The sequence below is a fragment of the Thalassophryne amazonica genome, chromosome 19, assembly GCF_902500255.1.
Source record: "Thalassophryne amazonica chromosome 19, fThaAma1.1, whole genome shotgun sequence".
Classification (NCBI taxonomy): Eukaryota; Metazoa; Chordata; class Actinopteri; order Batrachoidiformes; family Batrachoididae; genus Thalassophryne; species Thalassophryne amazonica.
This window is the reverse complement of record NC_047121.1, coordinates 33931269-33954668: the sequence shown is the minus strand read 5'-3', so window position 1 is coordinate 33954668 and position 23400 is coordinate 33931269. Positions and strand designations below refer to the sequence as shown.

General features: G+C 39.7%; 1 protein-coding gene across 17 annotated transcripts in view; it reads left to right on the top strand.

Annotated features, from left to right (window-relative positions):
• The first annotated feature begins 1512 nt into the window (after positions 1 to 1512).
• Positions 1513 to 23400, top strand: part of map4k5 (mitogen-activated protein kinase kinase kinase kinase 5) — a 66281-nt gene continuing 44393 nt past the window's right edge. For 5 of the 17 annotated variants that reach the window (XM_034194986.1, XM_034194985.1, XM_034194983.1 and 2 more), the window contains exons 1-3: positions 1517 to 1919; positions 3518 to 3760; positions 19958 to 20015. In XM_034194986.1, coding sequence (XP_034050877.1) covers positions 3653 to 3760; positions 19958 to 20015 — 166 coding nt within the window. In that variant the 5' untranslated portion in view covers positions 1517 to 1919; positions 3518 to 3652. Of the gene's footprint in view, positions 1920 to 3517; positions 3761 to 19957; positions 20016 to 23400 lie in introns of all 17 variants that reach the window. The other 12 variants (XM_034194976.1, XM_034194979.1, XM_034194973.1 and 9 more) reach the window with 7 other exon arrangements.

Sequence of the window (23400 nt, the reverse complement as noted above, 5' to 3'; positions counted from 1 at the left end):
CAACATTACGGCGTTCTATCATTTTGATTGTCTACCGGTAGATGGCGATGGTCGCCTGAAACGCATGATGCCTTCGTGCACTTTAGTAAATAGGATATTTCTCATACAACATTTTTCTCCATACTTTAAAAAATATATATATATATATTTAATATATATAAAAATATATATTTAGGATTTTCTTTTTTTTTTTGTCTGAAGATATGATTGTTTTGCATATTTTAATGTCATTTTGGAATAACGTATAATGAAAACCTGCTAAATGACCCGTATTTGTGAATAAATAAGAATCTTACATAATATAATATAATGTAATGTAATGTAATATAATATAATGTAATGTAATATAATGTAATGTAATATAATATAATGTAATGTAATATCATGTAATGTAATATATTATAATATAATGTAATATAATATATTATATAATATAATGTAATATAATATGATATAATGTAATATAATATAATATAATGTACTGTAATGTAATATAATGTAATGTAATATAATATAATATAATGTAATATAATGTCATATAATATAATGTAATATAATATGATATAATGTAATATAATATAATATAATGTACTGTAATGTAATATAATGTAATGTAATATAATATAATATAATGTAATATAATGTCATATAATATAATGTAATGTCATGTAATATATTATATGACATATTATATTATATGACATTATATTATATTATAATATAATATAATGTCATATAATATAATATAATATAATATAATATAATGTAATATAATGTCATATAATATAATATAATATAATATAATATAATGTATACGAATGAATGTATACGAGTGGTTATATATGTAAAATGTATAGCCACTTCCACCTTTGAAAATAGAAAAATTCTTATTGGTGGCTTATTATTTCCTAAGAATACTAGTTAGAAAATAAATTGTATTTAATAAAGTTGTAACAGTAATTTTATTGTTGAGTGACAATTTGCAACAATATTTTACTGATAGAAATAATATATATTTTTAAATTTTATTTATTTATTTTACTTCGACAATTGATTAGATTTTAAATTCAAACAGGAAAAAACCCTCATGTTTCAAAGTTTGGAGATTGAAGAAAACAAGCATTGTATTTTTTTAATCTAAATTCTAGGGTGACTGAAACCTTTGTACAGTACTGTACAATAAATTTATAAACTACCCGCAAATTTGCTACACAATAAAACAACCACCAAATAACTGCTTTCATTTTCTCCGGGTGCTCCGGTTTCCTCCCATATCCAAAGACATGCGGGTTAGGTGGATTGGAGTCTTTAAATTGTCCGTAGTTTTGTCTGTTTGTGGCCCTACGACAGACTGGCGTCCTGTCCTGGGTGTATCCCGCCTTGCGCTCTATGACTGCTGGGATAGGCTCCAGCCCCCCGCGACCCTTAATTGGACTAAGCGGTAGAAGATGAATGAATGAATGAATGAATATTCAATGTTGTGACTATTATTGAATGCCTCTGTAGAGAAAGATACGTAATTTTCCGAGGAGCAGTGAACGCAACATCGGGATCCTGTACCTCCGTGGAGAGATTAGTGGCACAGTGTTGCGTTTGCGCTTTAAAATTCCTGTCAGAGTAGCACTTAGTATGACTTATGTATTGTCTGTGATTATGTTAGACCTGAATTTGGTGTGTTTGTGAAACTGTCAGCAGAGAGAAATGTCATGTCGAAGGAGTGGAGTCGAATGCAAAGTGTGTGCTGCCGTTGGAGGAGGCAGGACTGAAGGGAGCGAGTGAGCTGAAGTTTACTGCTGTTTCCTCGAGAACAAAGAGGACCATTTTCTTTTTTGTGCCATTACTCGACGCCATCCTATAGCTGAGAAAAATAAGATTTAACATGGAAGACGCACTCTGCCACCGTCCTTGCGCTGGAAACGGTAAGCTCGCTTAAACTTAGAAGAAGGAGCCGCGAAGCTGCGTTAGTTAGTTAGCTAGCTAACATTAGCTGACTCGACTACCCACGGCAGTGCGAGACCTGGCTATGTCTATTTGCTGGAATGACCGCAGTGTTGGGGTTTTTGTTTGTTGTTTTGTTTTTTGTTATCACTGGGTCCGAAGACGCTAAAATTTGAAATGTAAATAAGTTTGAATTTAATATGACCACTCCAACCAAAGGAAAATTAAATCTAAGGATGACAAAGTTCCAAATCTAAATAAAGTTAAAAAGCAACTTTCAAATTAAAAGTAAAACAAATATTTTCTTGTAGGTGCATTGTCTTGTACATGATAAAACAGCCAGTTGTTCAAGTGTCAACAATAAAATTTCGAGGTCCGGACCCGGATATATCACTTTGTTTTTACCTAATCTTCTGGCATTTCCGTTTTCTGGAGGCATTCGAGGGTTGAGTTAAAGCCGTAAGTCTACACGACAAAAACATCTTGATTGTTTCATTTAAAGGCCATTTTTGTGTGGTATAGAGGCGACATTACATAACTGGTCGCTGTCCAAACACTTATGAACCTGACTATAACACTATAGCATCATGTTTGTGTTATAGTTTACAGTTGTGCATAATTTGTGACTAACTTTCAAATGTCAGATTTTTGAGTGGAGACCTTTATTTTGAAATGATAATTATTGGTTTTATGTACATCTTGAATACACACGCATATGTATATGTGTGTGTATGTGTGTGTATATATATATATATATATATATATATATATACACTGCTGAGTGGATACTTGTCATTTGATTGGTATGTCACGTGACATGGATTATTTGTCCCATTTGTGTTGCATTGCATTTAGGGTGCAAATTTGGTTCCATATGTTTGGTACCATTGCGCTCTGCGTGCGTGCGCGCACACACACACAAAACAAATCCACTGCGCTGTAAGCCCTCTGGATGCATGAAGAGGTGTTCTTATGAAAAGCTGGACTAATTTCTGCCTTTATTTATTTATTTATTTGCTCCACTGAGGAAGTACAGCAGTGAAACAATCAGAAAGTAACACTTCTCTGATTAGTTATGCAGAAGGAGTCTGTTTCTTTCACCTGGCCCTAATTTCTGTCATCTGTACACTATCCACTAACCATGCAGCAAGTGGCAGGCAAGTCTATGAGATATTACATAAGCAAAACAAAGTTTTTATGTTTTTTTATTGTTAGTTCACCAGATTTTAATAAGTTTCCCCTATTATATGCCCTTTAAATTTAGAGTTATACAAGATGATAGCACTTATTGCTTTTGAGTTATTGTCTAAAGAATTAATGGATTCTTTAAAAAGTATTCAGTATATAGCATTTTAATTTTATTAAAAAAAAAAATTGAGATCATTAATGTTCATAAAATTTGCACTGTATCATATTTATATATCTATCTATCTATCTATATATATATATATATATATATATATATATATATATATATATATATATATATTCAGACACGCATTATTAATGTTACGTATATATATTTTCTCAGCTCTTGTTTTTTTGTTTTTTTTTTGTAACGTGTCGTATGTCTCTTTAGCAGATCATGGAACAACAGGAAGAGCCATCTGAGAGAAACTGATTGGAATTTTTTCCTGATCTTCACTTCATCAAATCACCAACAGCAAATTTCTCAAGCCAACTAAATGTAAACCATCATTTGTGTTGAGTTACCATGGATATTTTTCCGCGGCCAAGTGGTGAAATCCAGAGAAAGAACCCTCAACATGATTTTGAGCTCATTCAGAAGGTGGGAAGCGGCACATATGGAGACGTGTACAAGGTACAGTGCAGGATCTTTAAATGCTCATTTAAGGTGGTTGTAAGGTGTGCAACAGGTGACATGTTGCTTCTGCAACATGTTTGGTTAGTTTTCAATTTATCCATTCTAAGCAATAACTGCATTTGATCCAACATACAAACTGCTGTCATTAGTATAAGTGGGAATGTTATAACTCACATTTATTGTGTTTTATGTACATTTTGAGAGTGGTGTTTTCCTGGTTGCACAAGCACTATTACAGTAAAGAGAAACCATTTCCTTGTTCTTTATTGGAAAATTAATACAGTGAATGGTTGTAACAGCTTTGAAATGTTAGTATCTAACAATACAACCATTGTCAGATACTGAGTAAAAATGTAATATATGCCATGACATTTCGTTTGGAAACAGACATGTTATATATGCTTTATTGCATTTCCTACAATATCACGGTGCATGTGATACTGCCGGAACCACCTCAGCTGGCTCCTTTGGATGTGAAGAAGCAGCTGCTCTACTCTGAGCTGTATTCGAGCTTCTTACCCTGTGCTGGAGTGTAAACCCACATACTGGACAGAGGAATCTCATTTCTGCAGTTTGTATCTGCAATCTTGGTCTTTCAGTTATTACACAAAGTCCATGACCACAGTTGTGGATAGGAGTGTAAATCAAGAGTCTTGCCTTCTGGCTCAGCTGTTTCTTCACCATGAGAGGCCGGTATAGTGTCCGCATAACATCACACGCAGCCCCAATCTGTCTGTTGTTCTTATGCTTCAACTTGCTCCCACTTGTGAATAAGACCCTGAGGTACTTAAACTCTTCCACTTGGAACAGTAACTCTCCCCTAACCCGGAGGGGGCAATTTACCCTTTTCCAACAGAGGACCATGGTCTCAGATTTGGAGGTGCTGAGCCTCATCCTAGTTGCCTCATACTCAGCCTCAGACCTGCTCAGTGCACATCAGAAGTGACTGTCTGATGAAGCGCCTAGAATCACATCATCCACAAAAAGCAGAGATGTAATTCTGGGGTCATCGAAGTGGACACCATCCAGTCCCTCACTGCACCTTGTGATCCTATCCATAAACATCGTGAACAGGATTGGCGATAAGGGGTAGCCCTGGCAGAGTCCAACACCCACCAGGTCTGATGTAATGCTGAGAATACGGGCAGCTCCTGCTTTGGTCCGGGATCGAGTTGTGCATCCCTGCAGTTCCAGCAGTACTCCATATTCCTGCACCACCTCCCCACAGGACACCCGGTCTTATGTCTTTTCCAAGTCCACAAAACACATGCAGACTGATTTGTCATACTCCCCACTTCCCTCTGGATTCCCCAGGAAGTGTTAGATGACATGGCTTAGCGTAGGTGTTGAGCAGGTTCCTCAGTGGATAAGGAGCTCGCCTACTAATATGTGGGCCTGGATTTGAATCCCGCTCATGCTGCCTGTCTGTGTCCTTAGACAAGATACTTCATCTACATTGTCTCATTCAGTCCACCCAGTTGTAAATGGGCACTTGCCTCTGCTGTGGAAGTACCCTGCATCAGACTGGCGCCCCGACCAGGGGGCGTCGTAGACTCTCATCCACTTGACTCTAAGCACCGGCACCAGTGGACATCAGGACGTATATAGGATTTATGTCTTCTAGGATTGGAAAGTGTGGGATGAGCTGCTTGGTGTACTGCACAAAATAAATGTGATACTGCATATGTAATAATCAAGCAGTAAACTTTGATGGTCTCAGATGAGGCCCACCTAGAAGAAAAAGTTGCAGTTCCTTGACTGGCTGCTTGAGACTAGCAGGTTCCCATTCAAGTCCATGCTAACATGTCCAACTTTAAAGAGAAATAATCATGTTTACAGCCTTGTACAAAAAGCGCTTTTAGTCTCAAGATGGTTTTCCCCTCCATGACAACTGTACAGGGGCCAAAACTTTTTTCTGACTTCTTAGTTTAAGAAGTTTAAGCCATACAGTTCTGTATAATTAAGGGCATGGTTGCGTTGAGTGACAGCTGCTGAGTTGAGCCGATTCTCACAGCGTCCGTAACGCAGAGTGCGCTGGCTGCAGTCGCTTGCTGTTGTGAAGGCCTGTGTTTGTTGTTTTGAGCAGTTTATTACAAACACCTGGGCCTGGTTTTATAAAGCGGTCTGATCTTTAAGTCTACTAAACTTATTTAGTCGACTACGGTTAGTTGCATAACATTATCCATTTAATCATGTTTCACATCGACAGCTAAACTTGTAGATTAGCAGTTTTACGTTCGTTGACAATTTTCAAGGGCATAACGGTCTTGCAAGTACCGTTGCCAAGAAATGCCTCCAATGCGCGAGAGTTGGTTTACTTCCGGGTTGGTCGTTGTCATGAAATACCCAGCCTTTGTATCGTTAACTGGCTTTATTAACATTTATGGACACATACGAACTGCAGAACAATGTGCTTAGCTCTTAGCCTAGCAGTTCTTCTACATACTTAGAGCACTTCAGTCAAGCCTTTTTGTGCACACATCGCTGCTTAGCGTAATGGGGTGCCCTGCTCAAATAGAAAAGAAGATAGTCAAAATACGTGTTAGCACTGCACTATCAGTGAATGTGGGTCAGTTGGTAGAACATGTTATTCACAAACCAGAAGATACCTGGCTTAATACATGACTCTTTCCTTGTGTCAAAGTTAGGCATGGTCCAGTATGAGATTTGGACGGTATGATAACCGTGGACAAAAATACCGCGGTTTCACGGTATTATGTATAGCTGTAAAATGTGCTTTAACAACGCTGCATTTGCATATGAAGCGCGCATGATTCAGGCGCACTAACGGACGCAATGTCTACCGCTACGAGCACTATACCTCTGATAACTTTAGAGAAAATACCAAGATAGTAGTCACTCTTTCAGACATGTAATATCTGCCCCATGGGAAACATGACTAACTTGCTTAGGGAGAAATGTGGCTGGAATAACATCCAGAACTCCGGATGCTCAATGCTTGGCCCAGCTTCACTAACAATGTGCTTGGAATAGATGTATTTGTCCTTCTTGACATGTTTGTGGGAGAAATTTGGTCGACTATAAGCACGACCCAAGTCCACCGCTTGTACTTCTCAGTGGTTTCAAAGATGGGATAAAGTTTACTCCTTCCTTGTAATCCTTTGCGGGTATCTTGAATCGCTCCATGTCCGACACAGGCCATAGCTACAGTGCTTTGTTGCCACTGTTTTTGGTTTGAAGGGCTATTCCGTGGAAAATAAAATGAAAAAGCCGACTTGGTCCTTTTTTAGATGGAGGGTAAAGTTCAGTACAGGCTTTGTGTCCTTCAGCCATGATGCAGCGCAAGCTAACGTTAGCTCATGGGTTAAAGTTCTCCGTCACCGCAACGGATTTCCGTCATTTGGAAAATTTAACCACACATACGCGTGCGCACGTGGTGTCATGCGTGTTTTGGGGCTGAAATATGATAGTCTCACTGTCTAAGCAATATCCCATTCTGCGCTAATCAAAGCAGCAATGTCAGCATGTATGGCGCTGCACTGTGAAGGAAGGGACTGTGTAAATTTTTCACTCCTCTTCACTCTGTTTAGTGCTTGCCATGAGCCACTGTCCTTCTCCTCTCTGTCTTTGTGGGAACACTGGCAGACACTCCCAAAGTAGAGCGAGGCGTGGCTTTGCTTTGAACCAGTGAAGCAATGATCTGACTCTGCTTCGATGGTTTGTCGCTTTATCTTTTCCCCCACTAAAATCCTAAAGAACATATTTCTGTGAGTAATATTTACCTTTTTTATATTAAACCGACCTGTTATGGTCTTCTAAAACAGTCGATAGATGTATTTTATAACTTAAAAACGGGACCGGGGCCAAATGAAAGATCGTGAAATTTAACGGTAAATTATTCAGAGTATATGCACAACTAATATAAACATAAGGTAAAATAAAATGAAATGTGGACTAAGTAATGTAAAACGAGAATTATATACAACTGGTTAAGTTTAATGACAATTTGTTTCGGTCAAACCACATCTAAGCTGTGTTTTTACACCAAAAAATAAAATGCAGTAAATTGCACATTATGTCTTTTTCATGAAAATAACTTATTAAAGATCACATATTACACTTTAGTCAGGCCTTTAAAATACTTTTGTGGACTCTTGCTGTAATATGTTGTCAGTGGTTGAGATAGTTTCTGTAGGCATCTAAAAATGCTTATAATCGGCTGAAACCTGATGGAAATCTCTCAAAATAAAACAAAACATTATTCGAGGTATGTTTTTGACGAGAATATAACATCATAACTTTATTACAAGGTCAAACATTGATGTTGCGTGATAAAGGCCTTTTAATAATAACTCACTTCAAGAAATAATGGCAAAACTCACATGTAAGTTTAAAAAAAAAAACAAAAAACAAACAAAAAAAAAAATGATTAATCGATTACTAAAATAATCATTAGTTGCAGCTCCAGTTTGTTTTAGGAGTGAGAGCATTTTACAGATTAAATGTGAATAAGCCAGTTTTGAGTTTCTCAGTGCGCATGCCTTTTCACAACTGGTGACAGTGTTACTTTGTGCACAGCAGAACAACGTTGTCAGTTGCTTTAGACCCTAATTTTGTATTTTATTGACTGTACAGTGACACAGCACCCATTTGGTGCATTCACTAGATTAGAACAAATCAAAATACTACAGAAGACAAAGAATTTTTACTTGACAGTTTGAAGTGCGTTTTCTTTGTTTCAGAAGACTTCATACCCATTAAAATTCACCAGAATATACAAAATTTGACTTGCTCTTTTAAAAAATTTCTGGGGGAGGACCCCCAGACCCCCCATAATCAATAGTGTGTTTTTACTTCACAGATTGAAGTGACTTTTCTTTGTTTCAGTGGGCTTCATACTCATTAAAATTCACCAGAATATACAAAATTTGACTTGCTTTTTAAAACAAATTCTGGGGGAGATCCCCCAGACCCCCCATAATCAATACTGTGTTTTTACTTCACAGTTTGAAGTGAGTTTTCTTTGTTTCAGAGGGCTTCATACCCATTAAAATTCACCAGAATATACAAAATTTGACATGCTTTTTTAAAAAAAAATTCTGGGGGAGATCCCCCAGACCCCCCATAATCAATACTGTGTTTTTACTTCACAGATTGAAGTGAGTTTTATTTGATTCAGAGGGCTTCATACCCATTAAAATTCACCAGAATACACAAAATTTGACTTGGTCTTTAAAAAAATGTTCTGGGGGAGCACTCCCAGACCCCCAGAATCAAGACTACACCTCACCCCCACCACCCTTTTATGTACTTTTATGTTCAGGTTTTGCATTCTTTTTATGCTTTGTCTGTCTCTCCTTAGAGGCTATTTAGAATTGATTTGTATGCTGTGTAATGTGTTTATTGTATTTATTGAGGGGAAAAAACAGTGTGTGCCCCCACTACGCCACATTTTAGGGAATTGCTAGCATTGATTTTTGCCAAGAAAAAATTTCAGTCAGATGAAAATTTATTGCTTTAACCCATGCGTTAGCTGCCTGTTTGTAAACAGAGACAGAGGTGCGCACCAGGGGGAAGGTCGGCAGCTGCCTCTGCTCTGCTCTGCCTGTCAAGAATTCTCATAACCTGCTCATACCATAGGGATGGTTTAACGGAGAATTTTAGTGGTTTTGATACCATGGTTTTTTCATACCGCGGTATACCATGAAACCGGTTATTGGCCCATATCTAGTCAAAGTGCAACATGCTGAAATTTTTTTTTTTTTTTTTTTGTAGCACATTAATCATTTTGCCCATTTAAGTTGCTTTAACTGCCCTGCGACAGACTGGCGTCCTGTACAGGGTGTACCCTGCCTCATGCCCTCTAACTGCTGAGATAGGTTCCAGCCCCCAGGACCCATGATTGAAGTAAGCAAATATAGAAAATAGATGAATGGAAGTTGGTTTAACTGAAATTAACACAGTTCATTTTACTAAAAGTTAGAAGTTAAACTAAAGTTCTATTAACTTTGTGCCAAGTATTTGGGTTTACAGCATTTGCATAAATCATTTTTTTGTGGGTTTTGGGCTTTGTATTAGAGAAGAGAGGGAAAACTACAAATGCCTAGTCTTTTGAACGTATTCATGTGCAACAAGCAACGGAAAACAGCTGACACACCGTTAAGTGTAAAATTAGGGGTATCAAAATACACGTATTTGTATTGAACCGTATGGTACACACGTGGTGGTTTGGTAGACAGAACTATACGCAGAATACACGGTACGACTCTGCACAGCTATCACCGAAAGTATGTGGCGTTGACACATCACATCCAACAGGTACAACTTAACACACATCACTAAACTGTGTGTGTACGTGTATGAGAAAGTGAAGTGGTGAAGTGTTTCAAATTCACATAGCTGCGCTCTGAGCTTAGCTTTCGTTTTCCTTCTGTCTGGGGGACACAGCTTAGAGCAGCAGGTGCTACGTTTCACAGTGAAACAAAAAATCACCTGTTTTTGGACTACATGCGACACACCACAGAACAAGAAGCATATACTGACAAGTTCTGGCTCCATCTGAACATGTTTTTTACTTCGAAATCTAAAAACGAATGCAACAGTTACATTGCATCTGGAAAGTATTCACAGAGCTTCACTTTTTCCACATTTTGTTATAGAAAATCATTTTTTTCCCCTCAAAATTCTACTCACAATGACATGATTTGTTTTTTGCAAATTTATTAAAAAATAATAAGAAATCACATGTACGTAAGTATTCACACCCTTTCCTCACTACTTTGTTGATGCACCTTTGGCAGCAATTACAGTCTCAATTCTTCTTGAATATGATGCTACCAGTTTGGTGCACCTATCTTTGGGCAGTTTTGTCCATTCCTCTGTGCAGCACCTCTCAAGCTCCATCAGGTTGGATGGGGAGCGTCGGTGCACAGACATTTTCAAATCTCTCCAGAGATGTTCAATCAGATTCAGGTCTGGACTCTGGCTGGACCACTCAAGGACATTCACAGAGTTGTCCAGAAGCCACTCCCTTGATATCTTGGCTGTGTCCTTAGGGTCATTGTCCTGCTGAAAGATGAACCGTCGCCCCAGTCTGAGGTCAGGAACACTCTGGAGCAGGTTTTCATCCAGGATGTCTTTTGATTTTAAGATTATTTTTTTTTTGACCTTGATACAACCTTTGCAGTTTTGCCATGCCCACTTTTCTTGCTGAAACTGTGATTTGTTGTGTCATCCAGGTGAGCTACAGTGCCTGTGGCACTAGTTTTAAATGTTTGTAAAGAAGGATCAATCTCTGCCTATTTAGCAGGTCACACATTCAAGTTGCAAAACATTACAAAATTTGATTTGTACCTGTATGAAATCCTGCATTATCCATATTTCTGTGTCCCTGGTTACTTCATCATTATCAAAGTGATGCAGTTGTGGAGGGATGTTTTGGTAACCATATTTAGTTTATACTGGGCAAGAGAGAAACTAAGGAGGTGCTTGGGCTCTCATGGTTAATAAAAAAATGTTTTAAATCAATTTTTCAAAAAAGTTTGACATATCCAAACAAAATAACATTTCAGGTCTCGTCTTCTGTTTGTTGGCTTAAGTGAGATGTTCCACATTTGAGAATTTTCTTGTTTATCTGTCTGCCACAGATGAACAGATGACCCGTCTAATTCAGTGTGTTCAGTCTGTCATGGCCCCTCAACATACAAAGACTCTGTGGCCAGCCCCCACCCCCAGACAGGCCACTGGTGGAATGCTGCGCCTGGTATTCTCTCAGCGCGCACTGGCTGCGGGCTGCAGCAGCCTGAAATATGATCAGGCCTGTGTCTAAACACGCGTTTCTGCATGGGTGTGTTCTATGTTGAACCAATGGAGGAAGATATTAAATTCAGTAAAAGTCTAGCGTTGCACAGTTGAAATTAAACAGCATGCCTTACTTTAGATTTTCTTTAACCATTTATTACACAAACATGTTTGTGTTCTGTAATGTTACTGGTACTTATGTTTTGGATCTCAGAATTATTTCTTTGATTCTGCTTTACACCAGATTTTGAATTTAAAATGGGCAGAATTTCTGTATACACTCTAATTTTAAAAAAGTTATTACTTCTAAACTATTTTTAACAATTAGGTGTTGTAATCATATATTTATTTCATTTTTTTTATGGGGGGGTAAGGCAAACTATTCTTTTAGATTATCAATGGGTTAAAATCTGGTAGTACAGATGAATTATGATACTTCGAAAGCTGTGTATATTTTGTACAAGAATGCACTTCAAGGATTAAATCCCTTTGATGGTAGTACATAGTGGATTTTACAAAACATGGCAATTCTGATCACTCTGAACAATCTGAGAATTACATTTGTTCATTTGAATTTCAGTGATGAAAGTTTTCCAGAAATTACGGGAAATCTGGGTTTTTACTTATGCGGTGAACATTTCTGGTGTCGCAGGCCGAACGGTCCACCATGCATCATTTCAGACCACAGCAACACGCCTGAGATGGAGTCTCTTCACCCAAACCGATCAAATGGATTAATTGGATTATTAACCATGACAAGGTAAAACCTCTTAAATCATGCTAAAGTCAGTTTTAAACAGAAACTAGGCAATTTTAAGCAGAAAAGAGGCGATAATCCCTGACCTTTTGAAATGACGGACATGTAGTGAACGCATCAGATAGCAGCTCATGTAGCTATTACGCTCTGATCGCTTCCTCAGTCTTTTATGATGAAATAATGCTGAATTTATGTGGAAATTATTGTTGTACAAAAGCTTCAGATATCTGTCGCTCAAACAGATGATGACTGGAGTGCAGTTTTAAGCAGAAACGAGGTGATCCGTGAACCGCGGCTGGTGACGCATGCACTGTGAAGGCAGGGCGGACCAATTTTTAGGGGGGACCCTTCAGTCTGCGACACTGGGTTATTTTTGATAGCATACGTCAGAATTCATTCATTCAGTTCCATGCCCAAACAGTTGGTGGCAGTAATGTGCCGTGTTGGCTTGCAAGCCGCCAGTAACCTCCAAAGAAGGGTTATTTTGTTTAGGGGGTTTATTAAGTCATATTTTTGGGGACTGCACAGTGGTTCTACTAACGGTTTACTTTATTGTAGACATTAAAAGTTATGAGCTGCGTATTTCTTCCAGTAGTGATACATTAAGTGTAGCTAACGGTTGATGCTTCCATCTGCTAAAAATGCTAATGCCCTTAGCATTCAGACGAAAGTTTAACTGTCTGCGAGTCAAAACCACAAGATTGAGTTTGAGCAACGTACAAAAATTTGTCTGAGGTGACTAAGTAATTGAAAATGATATGTGACGTTAATGCTCTGCTGAAATTTATCAGGTAACGTTAGCTTTTAGCTGCAGGAAGTTAAATTATCTCAGCAACAACAAATAAAGTTATGGCTTTAATTTATAGGTGAACATCAGATTTCTAAAGAATCTTTATTATTATTATTAAAACTTTTAATTTCATCCATCCATCCATTTTCTTCCACTTTATCCGGAGTCGGGTCGCGGGGGCAGCAGCTCAAGCAAAGCCGCCCAGACCTCCCGATCCACACACACCTCCCCCAGCTCCTCCGGGGGAACCCCAAGGCGTTCCCAAGCCAGCCGAGAGATGTAATCCCTCCAGTGTGTCCTGGGTATTATTTTTGAGTTTTTTGAATTATCATTTCCTTTGTACTCTTGTGAACCACAATCTGTTTTTTGGATTAAAAGCTGGTAGCACAATACAAGTTGTGAGAAAGACTGGGGTGGAAAACTTGACCTGACTCGCCAAAAGATTTTGGTGGGTAAATAGACCTGAAAATGCACCAGAATGGATCTGAGATTTCAAAATTTTCTGGGGGAGAACCCCCAGATGACTTTTATCAAAGGTACACAAACAACTGTGAGAGACAGAATCTAAAAAGAGAATCCAGAAAATCACATTGTATGATTTTTAAATAATTAATTTGTATATTATTGCATGAAATAAGCATTTGATATAATAGAAAAAACAGAGCTTAATATTTGGTAAAGAAAACTTTGGTAGTAATTACAGAGGTCAGACATTTCCTGTAGTTCTTGACCAAGTTTGCACACACAGCAGCAGGGATTTTGATCCATTCCTCCATACAGATCTTCTCCAGATCTTTCAAGTTTCAGCTCCCTCCCAAGATTTTCCATTGGTTTCAGGTCTGGAGACTGGCTAGGCCACTCCAGCACTTTGAAATGCTTCTTAGTTGCCCTGGCTGTGTGTTTCTAGTCATTCTCATGCTGGAAGACCCAGGTCACGGACCATCTTCAATGTTCTTACTGAGAGAAGAATGTTGTTTCCCAAAATCTCACGATACATGACTCCGTCCACCCTCTCTTCAATACGGTGCAGTCATCCTGTCCCCTTTGCAGAAAAGTACCCCAAAGTATGTTTCTACCCTCACGTGTCACAGTGGGGACTGTGTCCTTGGTGTCGTACTCGTCCTTCTTCTTCCTCCAAACATGGTGAGTGGAGTTGATACCAAAAAGCTCTATTTTGGTCTCATCTGACCACATGGGCTTCTCCCATGCCTCCTCTGGATCATCCAGATGATCATTGGCAAACTTCAGACGGGCTGAACATGTGCTGCAGGGGGACCTTGCGTGCCCTGCAGGAATATAAACCATGACGGTGTAGTGTGTTGCTAATGTAATCTTTGCGACTGTGGTCCCAGTTCTCTTCATGTCATTGACCAGGTCCTCCCGTGCAGTTCTGGACTTTCTCAGAATCATCCTTACCCCCAAAGCAAGATCTTGCATGGAGCCCCAGACCGAGGAAGATTGACAGTCATCTTGTGTTTCTTCCATTTTCTAATAATTACGCCAACAGTTGTTGTCTTCTCACCAAGCTGCTTGCCTGTTGTCCTACAGCCATCCCAGCCTTGTGCAGGGCTACAGTTTTGTTCCTGGTGTCCTTAGACAGCTGTTTGGTCATAGCCACGGTGGATAGGTTGGAGTGTGATTGATTGCGTGGACAGGTGTCTTTTATACAGCTAACGACTTCAAACAGGTGCAGTTAATACAGGTAAAGAGTGCAGAATAGGAGGGCTTCTTAAAGAAAAACTAATAGGTCTGTGAGAGTCAGAATTCATACTAGCTGGTAGGTGAGCAAGTACTTATTTCATGCAATAAAATGCAAATTAAATGTTTAAAAATCATACAGTGTCATTTTCTGGATTTTAATTTATTTATTTATTTTTAGATTCTGTCTCTCACAGTTTAAGTGTACCTATAATATAAATTACAGCCCTCTCCATTCTTTGTTGGTGGGAAAAGTTGCAAAATTGATAGTGTATCAAATATTTAATTTACCCACTGCATGTCAGGAAGAAGTTCAATGTGCTGCTGCCCTTGTGGAAGAATTGTTTTGTCTGGCTGCTTCTGCAGCTACCCTGCTGCAGAAGAAGAAAAGGAAGACTGTTCGGGTCAGAGAGTGGTTGCGAACTAAAAAGAACTTTAGCGGCACGTTACAACCATTTGCAAATGCTTACAACCATTTTACAAATGTTTACAACCGTTTCTGGAAAAATACATTCCACTAACCATTTTGGAAATTTAAATTTGTTTTTGACAAGAAATGCTGTTTGCGACTCTAAAAACTTTGAGAACTGTTTCGCAACCTTTTACGAATGCCAATGAAACCCAGAATTCCCTGCATTTGTTAGCATTTGCCGCTCTCTGAAATACAGGCTTTAGGTAGGAACACCAGTTATTTGTCACAAGAACCTGTTGACACTATCACAAGTTTCACTCTGAAGCTGGGCGACCTTTGTTTCCTCTCACTCTATTTTCTCCCCCTTAAAAAAGCCATACATTAAATGACAATACACTCTGATAATGCAGTATCATTAATGTATTCGTGCAGTGCAGACAAACAGCAGAATAATGACTAAGATTCTTGTATTTGACCCATGTAGTCCTCTAAGTCCAACAAAGAAAGAGAGCGAGTGTTGCGCAATGCTTTGTGGTCCTTTACCTGCTCCATGCAAAAGTCTGGTATGATGGAGAGAGGAAAAAACCAACTGGGCCACGTTTTCGTGCAGTGAGTTGTTGAAATGCTACTTGACACCTGATGATGTGCCACTCATTATTATTTACATTACTCTGCTGACAATCTCTGAAAGTATTATGTATTATGGCCCTTCAAGATCTATGAACTTGGGGCTTGATATAGACAGGGATTCCTTGGGTGTGCACTAGAGGCTACCTGTCTGTCCTTGGACAAGACACTTCAGCCACGTTGTCCCAGTCCACCCAGCTGTAAGTGGGTATGGGTCATTGCTGGGGATATAGCCTGCACTGGATCCATGTGTCCCTTCTAGGGGAACTGGTAGACGCTCATCCGCTTTGTGCTTTGATGTCCTGGCATAAACACTGACTGAATGGACCTTATGTGCCTGGATAGCACTTGCTTATATGCATCATTGTCATGGAATATTGACATTAGAGTGGTGTGTGTGCGTGTGTGTCTCAAGTACACATCTAAAGACATTTTTTTTGTATGTTTACAGTTTGCTGATCCTTAGATCAGCTGTAACTATGCAGCACACTTCTTTTTCTCTCTTTATGATTGATGTCATGTTGAGTCTTAACTCTTCAAATACTCTTTTCTCTGACCAAAGGCCATAAAGGTTGTTAATGTTCTAACTCCTGCTCTGTCACATATTCAGGGTCAGTTTACAGCTTCTCCTTTTTGGCTTCAGTTCTCAGGTCTGCTTTGACTACATTCGCACATATAAAACCACAATTCCAATTTTCACATTTAAAGAGGAACTATGCAGCTTTTTTTACCTTGGGGTACTATGTCACAGGGCTGCTACTGTTGGATAGTAGCTGGAAACACAAATCTGCGACAAAACATGTGAATTAGCTACAGATTCTCAGTTGGTATCTTACTAAAATTGGTAATTACAACACGTTAGCACGTTGCCCGAATGTGAGCTGAATGTCGCATGGGCTGGGGGCAAAAATAGGGCAGCTGGACTGATAACAAGTTTGTGAACAATGTGGTCAGGATGGCTATAGACTGCTATTATGCTGTTATGTCAATGATGCTGTGGAAATACCACTGACTGTAGCCAAAAGGCACAGCTCTGTAAATAATACTATAATAAAATAATAATAATAATTAAATAATAACAATAAAAAATAATCAGGGAGAAAAGCGTGGACTGTGTTCACACCGACTTGTGGAATGACGCCCAGGATTTGTCAGTATTATTGTCCCTGCTGGATTCACTGTCGCAGCCTCTCGGGAATAAAAAATACATGATCTTCCGCTGGTGGGGCTCAGGGATCTGCTTGAAGCACTCCCCAATCTGTGCACAGGCTCTGGGATCCTCTGGAAGTCCTTCACGGTGTGATGGAGTGGTTACGTCTCCACAAATTGCCAAGGATAACACAATAAAGCATGAAACTTATGTTCACTGCAGTCCTCAAAAAGCAAAAACACAATAAATCCAGTTTGTTGCGTCATCCTCACCCTCCACACAGGTGTCATCCTGCCCACTGTCCCTGCATGCACGGGTGTTGTCATCGTCCGGTAGCATTGAACTCGCTTCCACTGCGGTCCAGAGAGAGAGAGAGAAAACACAGTAAATCCAATTTGCGTGCCTCCTTTGCCATCGGAAAGGACTCGTCCATGTCACAGGTGGGGGATGGGTTCAGACCCCAGTGCAGAGATAACGCCAGCTAATTCAGAAACCAAACTGGCAATGGTGTCAGTGAGGGGATTAGCAGGTGAGAGGTCAGGGAGGCAGAGAATTGTCCAAAAACACAAAACGGCAGGCAAAATTTAAACGATCAACTGGGAAACAAGGTTTGGCAACGAGAAGTCATACACTGGAAATGAGAGCGAGAAAGAGGGCAAAAGCACACAACATTCAGGCCATGCACAGGAGGAACACAAGGGTATAAATACACAGTGAAGGCAGTCACACACATGAGAGACAGGTGAGGGTACACACTAATTGGCAACAGCTGTGGAAACAGGAAGAAAGTTAACTAAACACACAAGGAAACCATGACCACCAAAATAAAACAGGAAAAACTAACTACAATAAATGCAGAAATACAACCGTGATAAAATAAACACAGGAATAAATCAAGATAATACCAGACTACAATAACTCAGGAACTAAACTGCAGAACATTTAAATAAACACCAAAGACATACAAGAATAAAGAGGACACAGATATGAAAACCCACAGGGACCCCAAACAATATCAACACTAGGAACAGTCACAAGGGGGAGCCAGAGGACAAGGACAGACACAGACAGGGATCATGACAGTCCAGCCCCACTAACGTGTGTGCATGGCTTCCTTTGTGGTCTTCCATTTAAAAAAAAAAAAAAAAAGGATCTGGTTTGCAACTTTCCTCCACAACCAGACAGGACTCGTCAAGCCCACTGACCTGTGCACAGCCGGATTGTGCGTGCATGGTGGGTTGGAGCTGGCCAGCTGCAGAGCCTTGTGGCTGGAGGTTGCTGGACTCGCTCAGCCTCTTCCAGAAGCACTGTTCCTCTCTGATCATATAAAAGGAAAAATGTGTCATCAACCACTCACATGGTTCTCTCAAAATTCTCGCATGTTATGAGTCATGGAGACTACATTCAGAGGGTTTTGTGATGCCCACGATGGCTCACTGAGTATTTGGTGAGGACCTGTTCAAAGTTCAGGCCCTTAATTTTACAGGTTGGCAGTAATTGTTATCGCTAAATGACTTGTTTTGGAGAGAATGAGGGCTCCCCCGCCAACCTCCAATAAGCGCCATGTAGCATCAGTCCAGCCTTGCAACTTTGGGGACACTGACCTGTTGTCCTTTGAATGAGAGTCTCAGGTCTTACGAGAAACAAGAACTGCTTTATGGCACTCCACCACATAGACACCCCCTATCAAGGAACCGGTGAGCTAGCGGCTTTAACAACAGACCAATGAAGGCTTTATTTCTTACATGTTCATCATCATGGCAGAGCTGATGAGGGAAAAAAAAGAAGCTGTTGGAGGAAGAAAAAAAAGCATGTTTCTTGGAATAGTGAGAGCTGAAAGATAAAGAAGTGTGCAAAACTGATGCGGCCCTAGCGCTGCTGCTGTTGCACTTGTAGATATATTGAGATGAACTCTGTTTTCTATGTATTTCTGTGTGTTGTCACTTTCTTGACGTGGCTCCACAGATTGTGTTCTCCGGCTCTGTTGAAAACAAATGCAAATAGCATGGGAAGAGGGGAGTGGAGAGGGCAGAGAGTGAGTTTTTATGACAGTTTTGTCACACATGTACTCCCAAGCTGTAGGGGGAACTCCATGGAGAAGAATGTGACCCCAAAAAAGAGAGAGAAATCAGCAAAAACTGACCAGAGTTGCTCAGTTCCTCTTTAAAGACGCAACAAAAAAAGCATGATTTCTTTGTAAGTGTGCTGCTAAGTACATTGCAAAACAGTCAGTTCCTGGTGAACACGCCATAATAAAATATCTTAAAACCAGATTTTCTTTAAAAAAAATTGTTAGAAGAGTAACCTAAAATAATTTGCATATTTTAAAACTGGCAACTGCACACTGATTTTACTCATTTATATTTATTAGGTGTTTTGTATCTTTAGCTCCACTGTGTTTATTGGGGGACATGCTGTAATATTTCATGGTTTGCTGTGATTTGGTAATTTTGTCACATTTCTTTCATGCAACAAATTATCCAACAGACCATCCCCTCTTGATCATGTTTGAACGTCAGAACAACCTACTTTCAGTTAGAAATTTCATTTAACAATGAATGGATGCCTTTTTACATGTACAAGGCGGTATGACTTTAGAAGAGGCAGTATTTAAGCACAAACTGAAAAATATAATTGTATGTTTAACTAAAACACAAGTCACTTACCAGAGATATTTAAGGTTACTGATGATCATGGTTGAGGATTGTGTTCAGCCTCTCCCTGCTAACACTGCACTGTGGGTTGAGTTTGTCTTGGCTTTCATTAAAACACAGATGAACAATTCTGTATGTTGTGAGAAAAAGACACTTTAATGATGTTTCTTGCAAAAGGTAGAAATAAATACATAACCTCAGTAAATTACATCCAACTGGTTTAATTGTAAAATAGGCCAAAATTCTCACCATTTAGTTATAAGAATATTAACATTTTTTGATATTAGAATTAAGTGTGTAATTAATCTGTGGAATTATTGAGTTTTTATTTTGTGTGTGTTTCAGGCTCGTAACAAACACACAGGAGAGCTTGCTGCTGTGAAGATGATAAAGTTGGAACCTGGTAAGAGTGATCCTTCACGATCTCGGCTTTTCTCATCCTGTGGAATAAGTTTAGTCAGACCTGAGCAATTAGGTGGAGTCTAGACAGTACATTTATTGTTTTCTTTTCTTTTTCTGTTGATTTATTAATTGTGACATTAGAATATTTTAAAAGCCTGTTTTGTCTTGAAGACATAACAGTAACAATCGTGTATGTGCTGTGCTAAAGGCGTCTCATCAAATATTGTGGCCTTGGGCACCATAATGGCTACCGATGTCTCTCGATTAATCCACATAGGAAACCAGCCTGATCTGATTACTTGATTAATTAGAAAAGCCTTCAGTAGAATACCCATTTATTAAAAAAATGAATTAATTAATAGTTCAAGCCCTGAAAATGACTATAAGTACTGAAAAGCTGAAATTGGCATATGCTGTGCCAGTACTCCTCTCTCCAAAAATAATAGCCAGTGTGATCTTAATATGTTGTAAGGGAAAAGCTAGCCAGAGCCCTTGAGTATGTTGTATATGGATGAATAAATATCCATGTCTGGAATAGGTCTGCAGTTTTTAAATGTCTATAAAACATACCATGTCTGGTTTTGCTGATGGAGGAGGGGGAAGAGAGAGGAGGGCATTTCTGACTGTGACTGGCTCAGGGTCTGGTCTGCTGATGACCTACTGACAGAGTTGGAGTGATCCAGATTAGTGGGATTACGACGAGGGCTTTGCATACGAGCACCCAGACAAAGCTCATCTGATTACAAGTTAGTGAACGGGAGATTCACGTCTGTGCTTTCTCTTTCACTCATCATATTACTGTTGTGCTGGGTGGGAGAGGATGTGGGCTTAATGGTATGGTTTTTTTTTTTTGGTTTTTTTTTTGTTTTGTTTTTTTTTAGCACATTGTCAAATGTTTGAATTGTAAGACCAGTGTGATTCCTTGAGTGCAACAAAACCAAAAAAAAGGAGTTGTTCATCTGTCCATGATTTTCATATGTGCAACTCCTCCTAACAAACCATATGTTGAATTTCAGTGAAACTTCACCTAATGGCAGCACACAATGCGAGGATGTGCATAACGGTAAATAATTCTAGTCTGACATCTTCATGGGGAGATAATTGGATTATTGTGTTTGATGCGTTGTATTTTATTGAGTTTGTAAGAGCAACTCCTCCTAAACTGCTTTATGAATTTCATATAAACTTCATACTACAGCTGGACCAATGAATCCACAAGCCAGTATGAGCTACATGCAGATAAATCGATAGCGGCATTTCTAATGGTCGATAAGACAGTTATAAAGAGATGGAAGATCAACAGTGACATATTAGGCCATTAAATTTTGGAGTGGAATGGATCAAGATGATCTCGATTCTGGATCATTTCTTAAATTTTCACTATTTTGAGGATCATATAAAATCTGCTTGATGGATCTTGACAAAAATTTAAATCATGTGGGGCTATTGTACAACGGAAGACCCTGTTAGTATTGGATGTTGTGAGTGATCTGGATCAATATGCAGGTTCTGCAGCAGAAACATAAAACATCACAATGTAAATCCAAGATCCGGAACATTTTGTTTTAGCTTGTGAATTAAATATCAGATTGCAACATCTTGATCAGTGGGGCCATTCTGTATCAGTATGCGATTATTCCACTGTGTTGTGGAGTCCGGGTTCAGGTAAAGTCCAGGTCACGATGTCGATGATGACTAATTCACTGAGCAGTGTATAAACTTTAGATCACCTTTCTAGTCCTACTGGTTGCAGAGACATCCTGGAAAAATGTGTTTTTCAGATTATATTTTTTGATGACTGACCTTTTAAAGTAGACCTGCATTGAAATAAATGTGGTCAGCTCTCAGAAAGAAATAGCTGATATGTATTTATAAGACCCTTATGAATGAAGTAAAGTAAATCTGTAAGCCCAAATTTGTAATTCAGCGGAGAAATCTTCATTTAAAAATGACAAATTTGCAGCTAAAATTTGGCCCTCAGCGAAAACTGTTTGTACATCCGGGTCATTGCAGTGACGTCCGGCAGAAGACGGAGCGCTTGTGCCTTCAGTCCGATCCCGCATTGAAATTGATTTTATCTGTTAGTAATGTTACTGTTACACACATCCTGGTTTCAACATCCAAAAGTAAGCAGCAATGAATGTGAGATACAGCTCTGCATGCTCAGATCAGCGGTGACATTGACAGCGGGTGACGGTCTTCCCCGACGCCTCGCTCTCTGCCTCCGCTGCGCTTACTGAGTCTGCGTGCTCGGTAAACGCCGAAGCGGGCCACTCACATCACCCCCGTGTCTGCTGTGCAGCCGGCACCACGTCCCTGTGTACTGAATGGAGGTGCAGCGGAGCGGCCAGTGACACCTGTTGCTGCAAGGACAGACTTTCCGCAGCGCCGCACGTCTCGGTAATCGGAGCCGCAGAGCTCCGTGGCCGCTGAGAGAGGTTTATATCTTTTTAATGACTTGGATTCTTTGCTGTTCCCGCCTCCATACCCCGCGATGGTAACACCGGAGGTGAAAGACAGTAGATTTTCAATGCAACACCACTTATGTGTCGACGCGAGTTGAGGAGCGGACCTGCGGCAGACGGAACCCAGCGCTAAAAATAACCAGAAAGCGGTTCCAATAACAAAAACAATTTCTTTATTTCACCCGCTGGTGCATAATAAAGTGTAAAAACTAAAATAGCGTCCTTCTGGTGGAGTGAAGGCTGGCACGCTCTCCAGCGCCCAAAAGGATCGAAGCCCGGCGCTTCTGGACTCACTATTACCGCCAAACACCCCCCAGGTGGACACGACAAACCGACTCTCTGCGAAGGATAGAAGAGGTGAGGTAAGTCAGCAGTTACAACTAATATCCTTCAAAAGACACACACTATCAGCAACACATTCAGGTCTGTATTTTAAGCTTTATGCAAATGAGCAGCTTCTCACAACAGGTGGAGGATCACTTGTCCGCACGCCACAGCAGTGAGAAGCAAGCTGCACAATTCTCATCACAATTCAAATATACTGCGTAACAAAATACCAAGTTACTATCAACAATTAGTCAAACAATTAATCACCTCTGATGTGTGCTGACAGCATGTGTCCCTCACCCTTCTTCCTTCAGAGGCACGATGTGTCAAACCCAGGCGCGGTCCTCAGCGTCTCACAAATGAACATCACAAGGTCGAGTTCCCGGCAATTCTGCTTGAATCACACATGACTTAAATGCAGAACGCCATCCAATTATCTGCTTCAGCTGAAAGTCTTTAAGGCTGCACGTGAGCACCATTCACAGGTGCTACACATGATGTTGATGAGGGTGAAGGACTCTTCAGCCAGCACCTTCTCCACAGACAAATCAGTCTTCATGCCACCTGGAGAGCAAAGAAAAGAAAAGAACACCA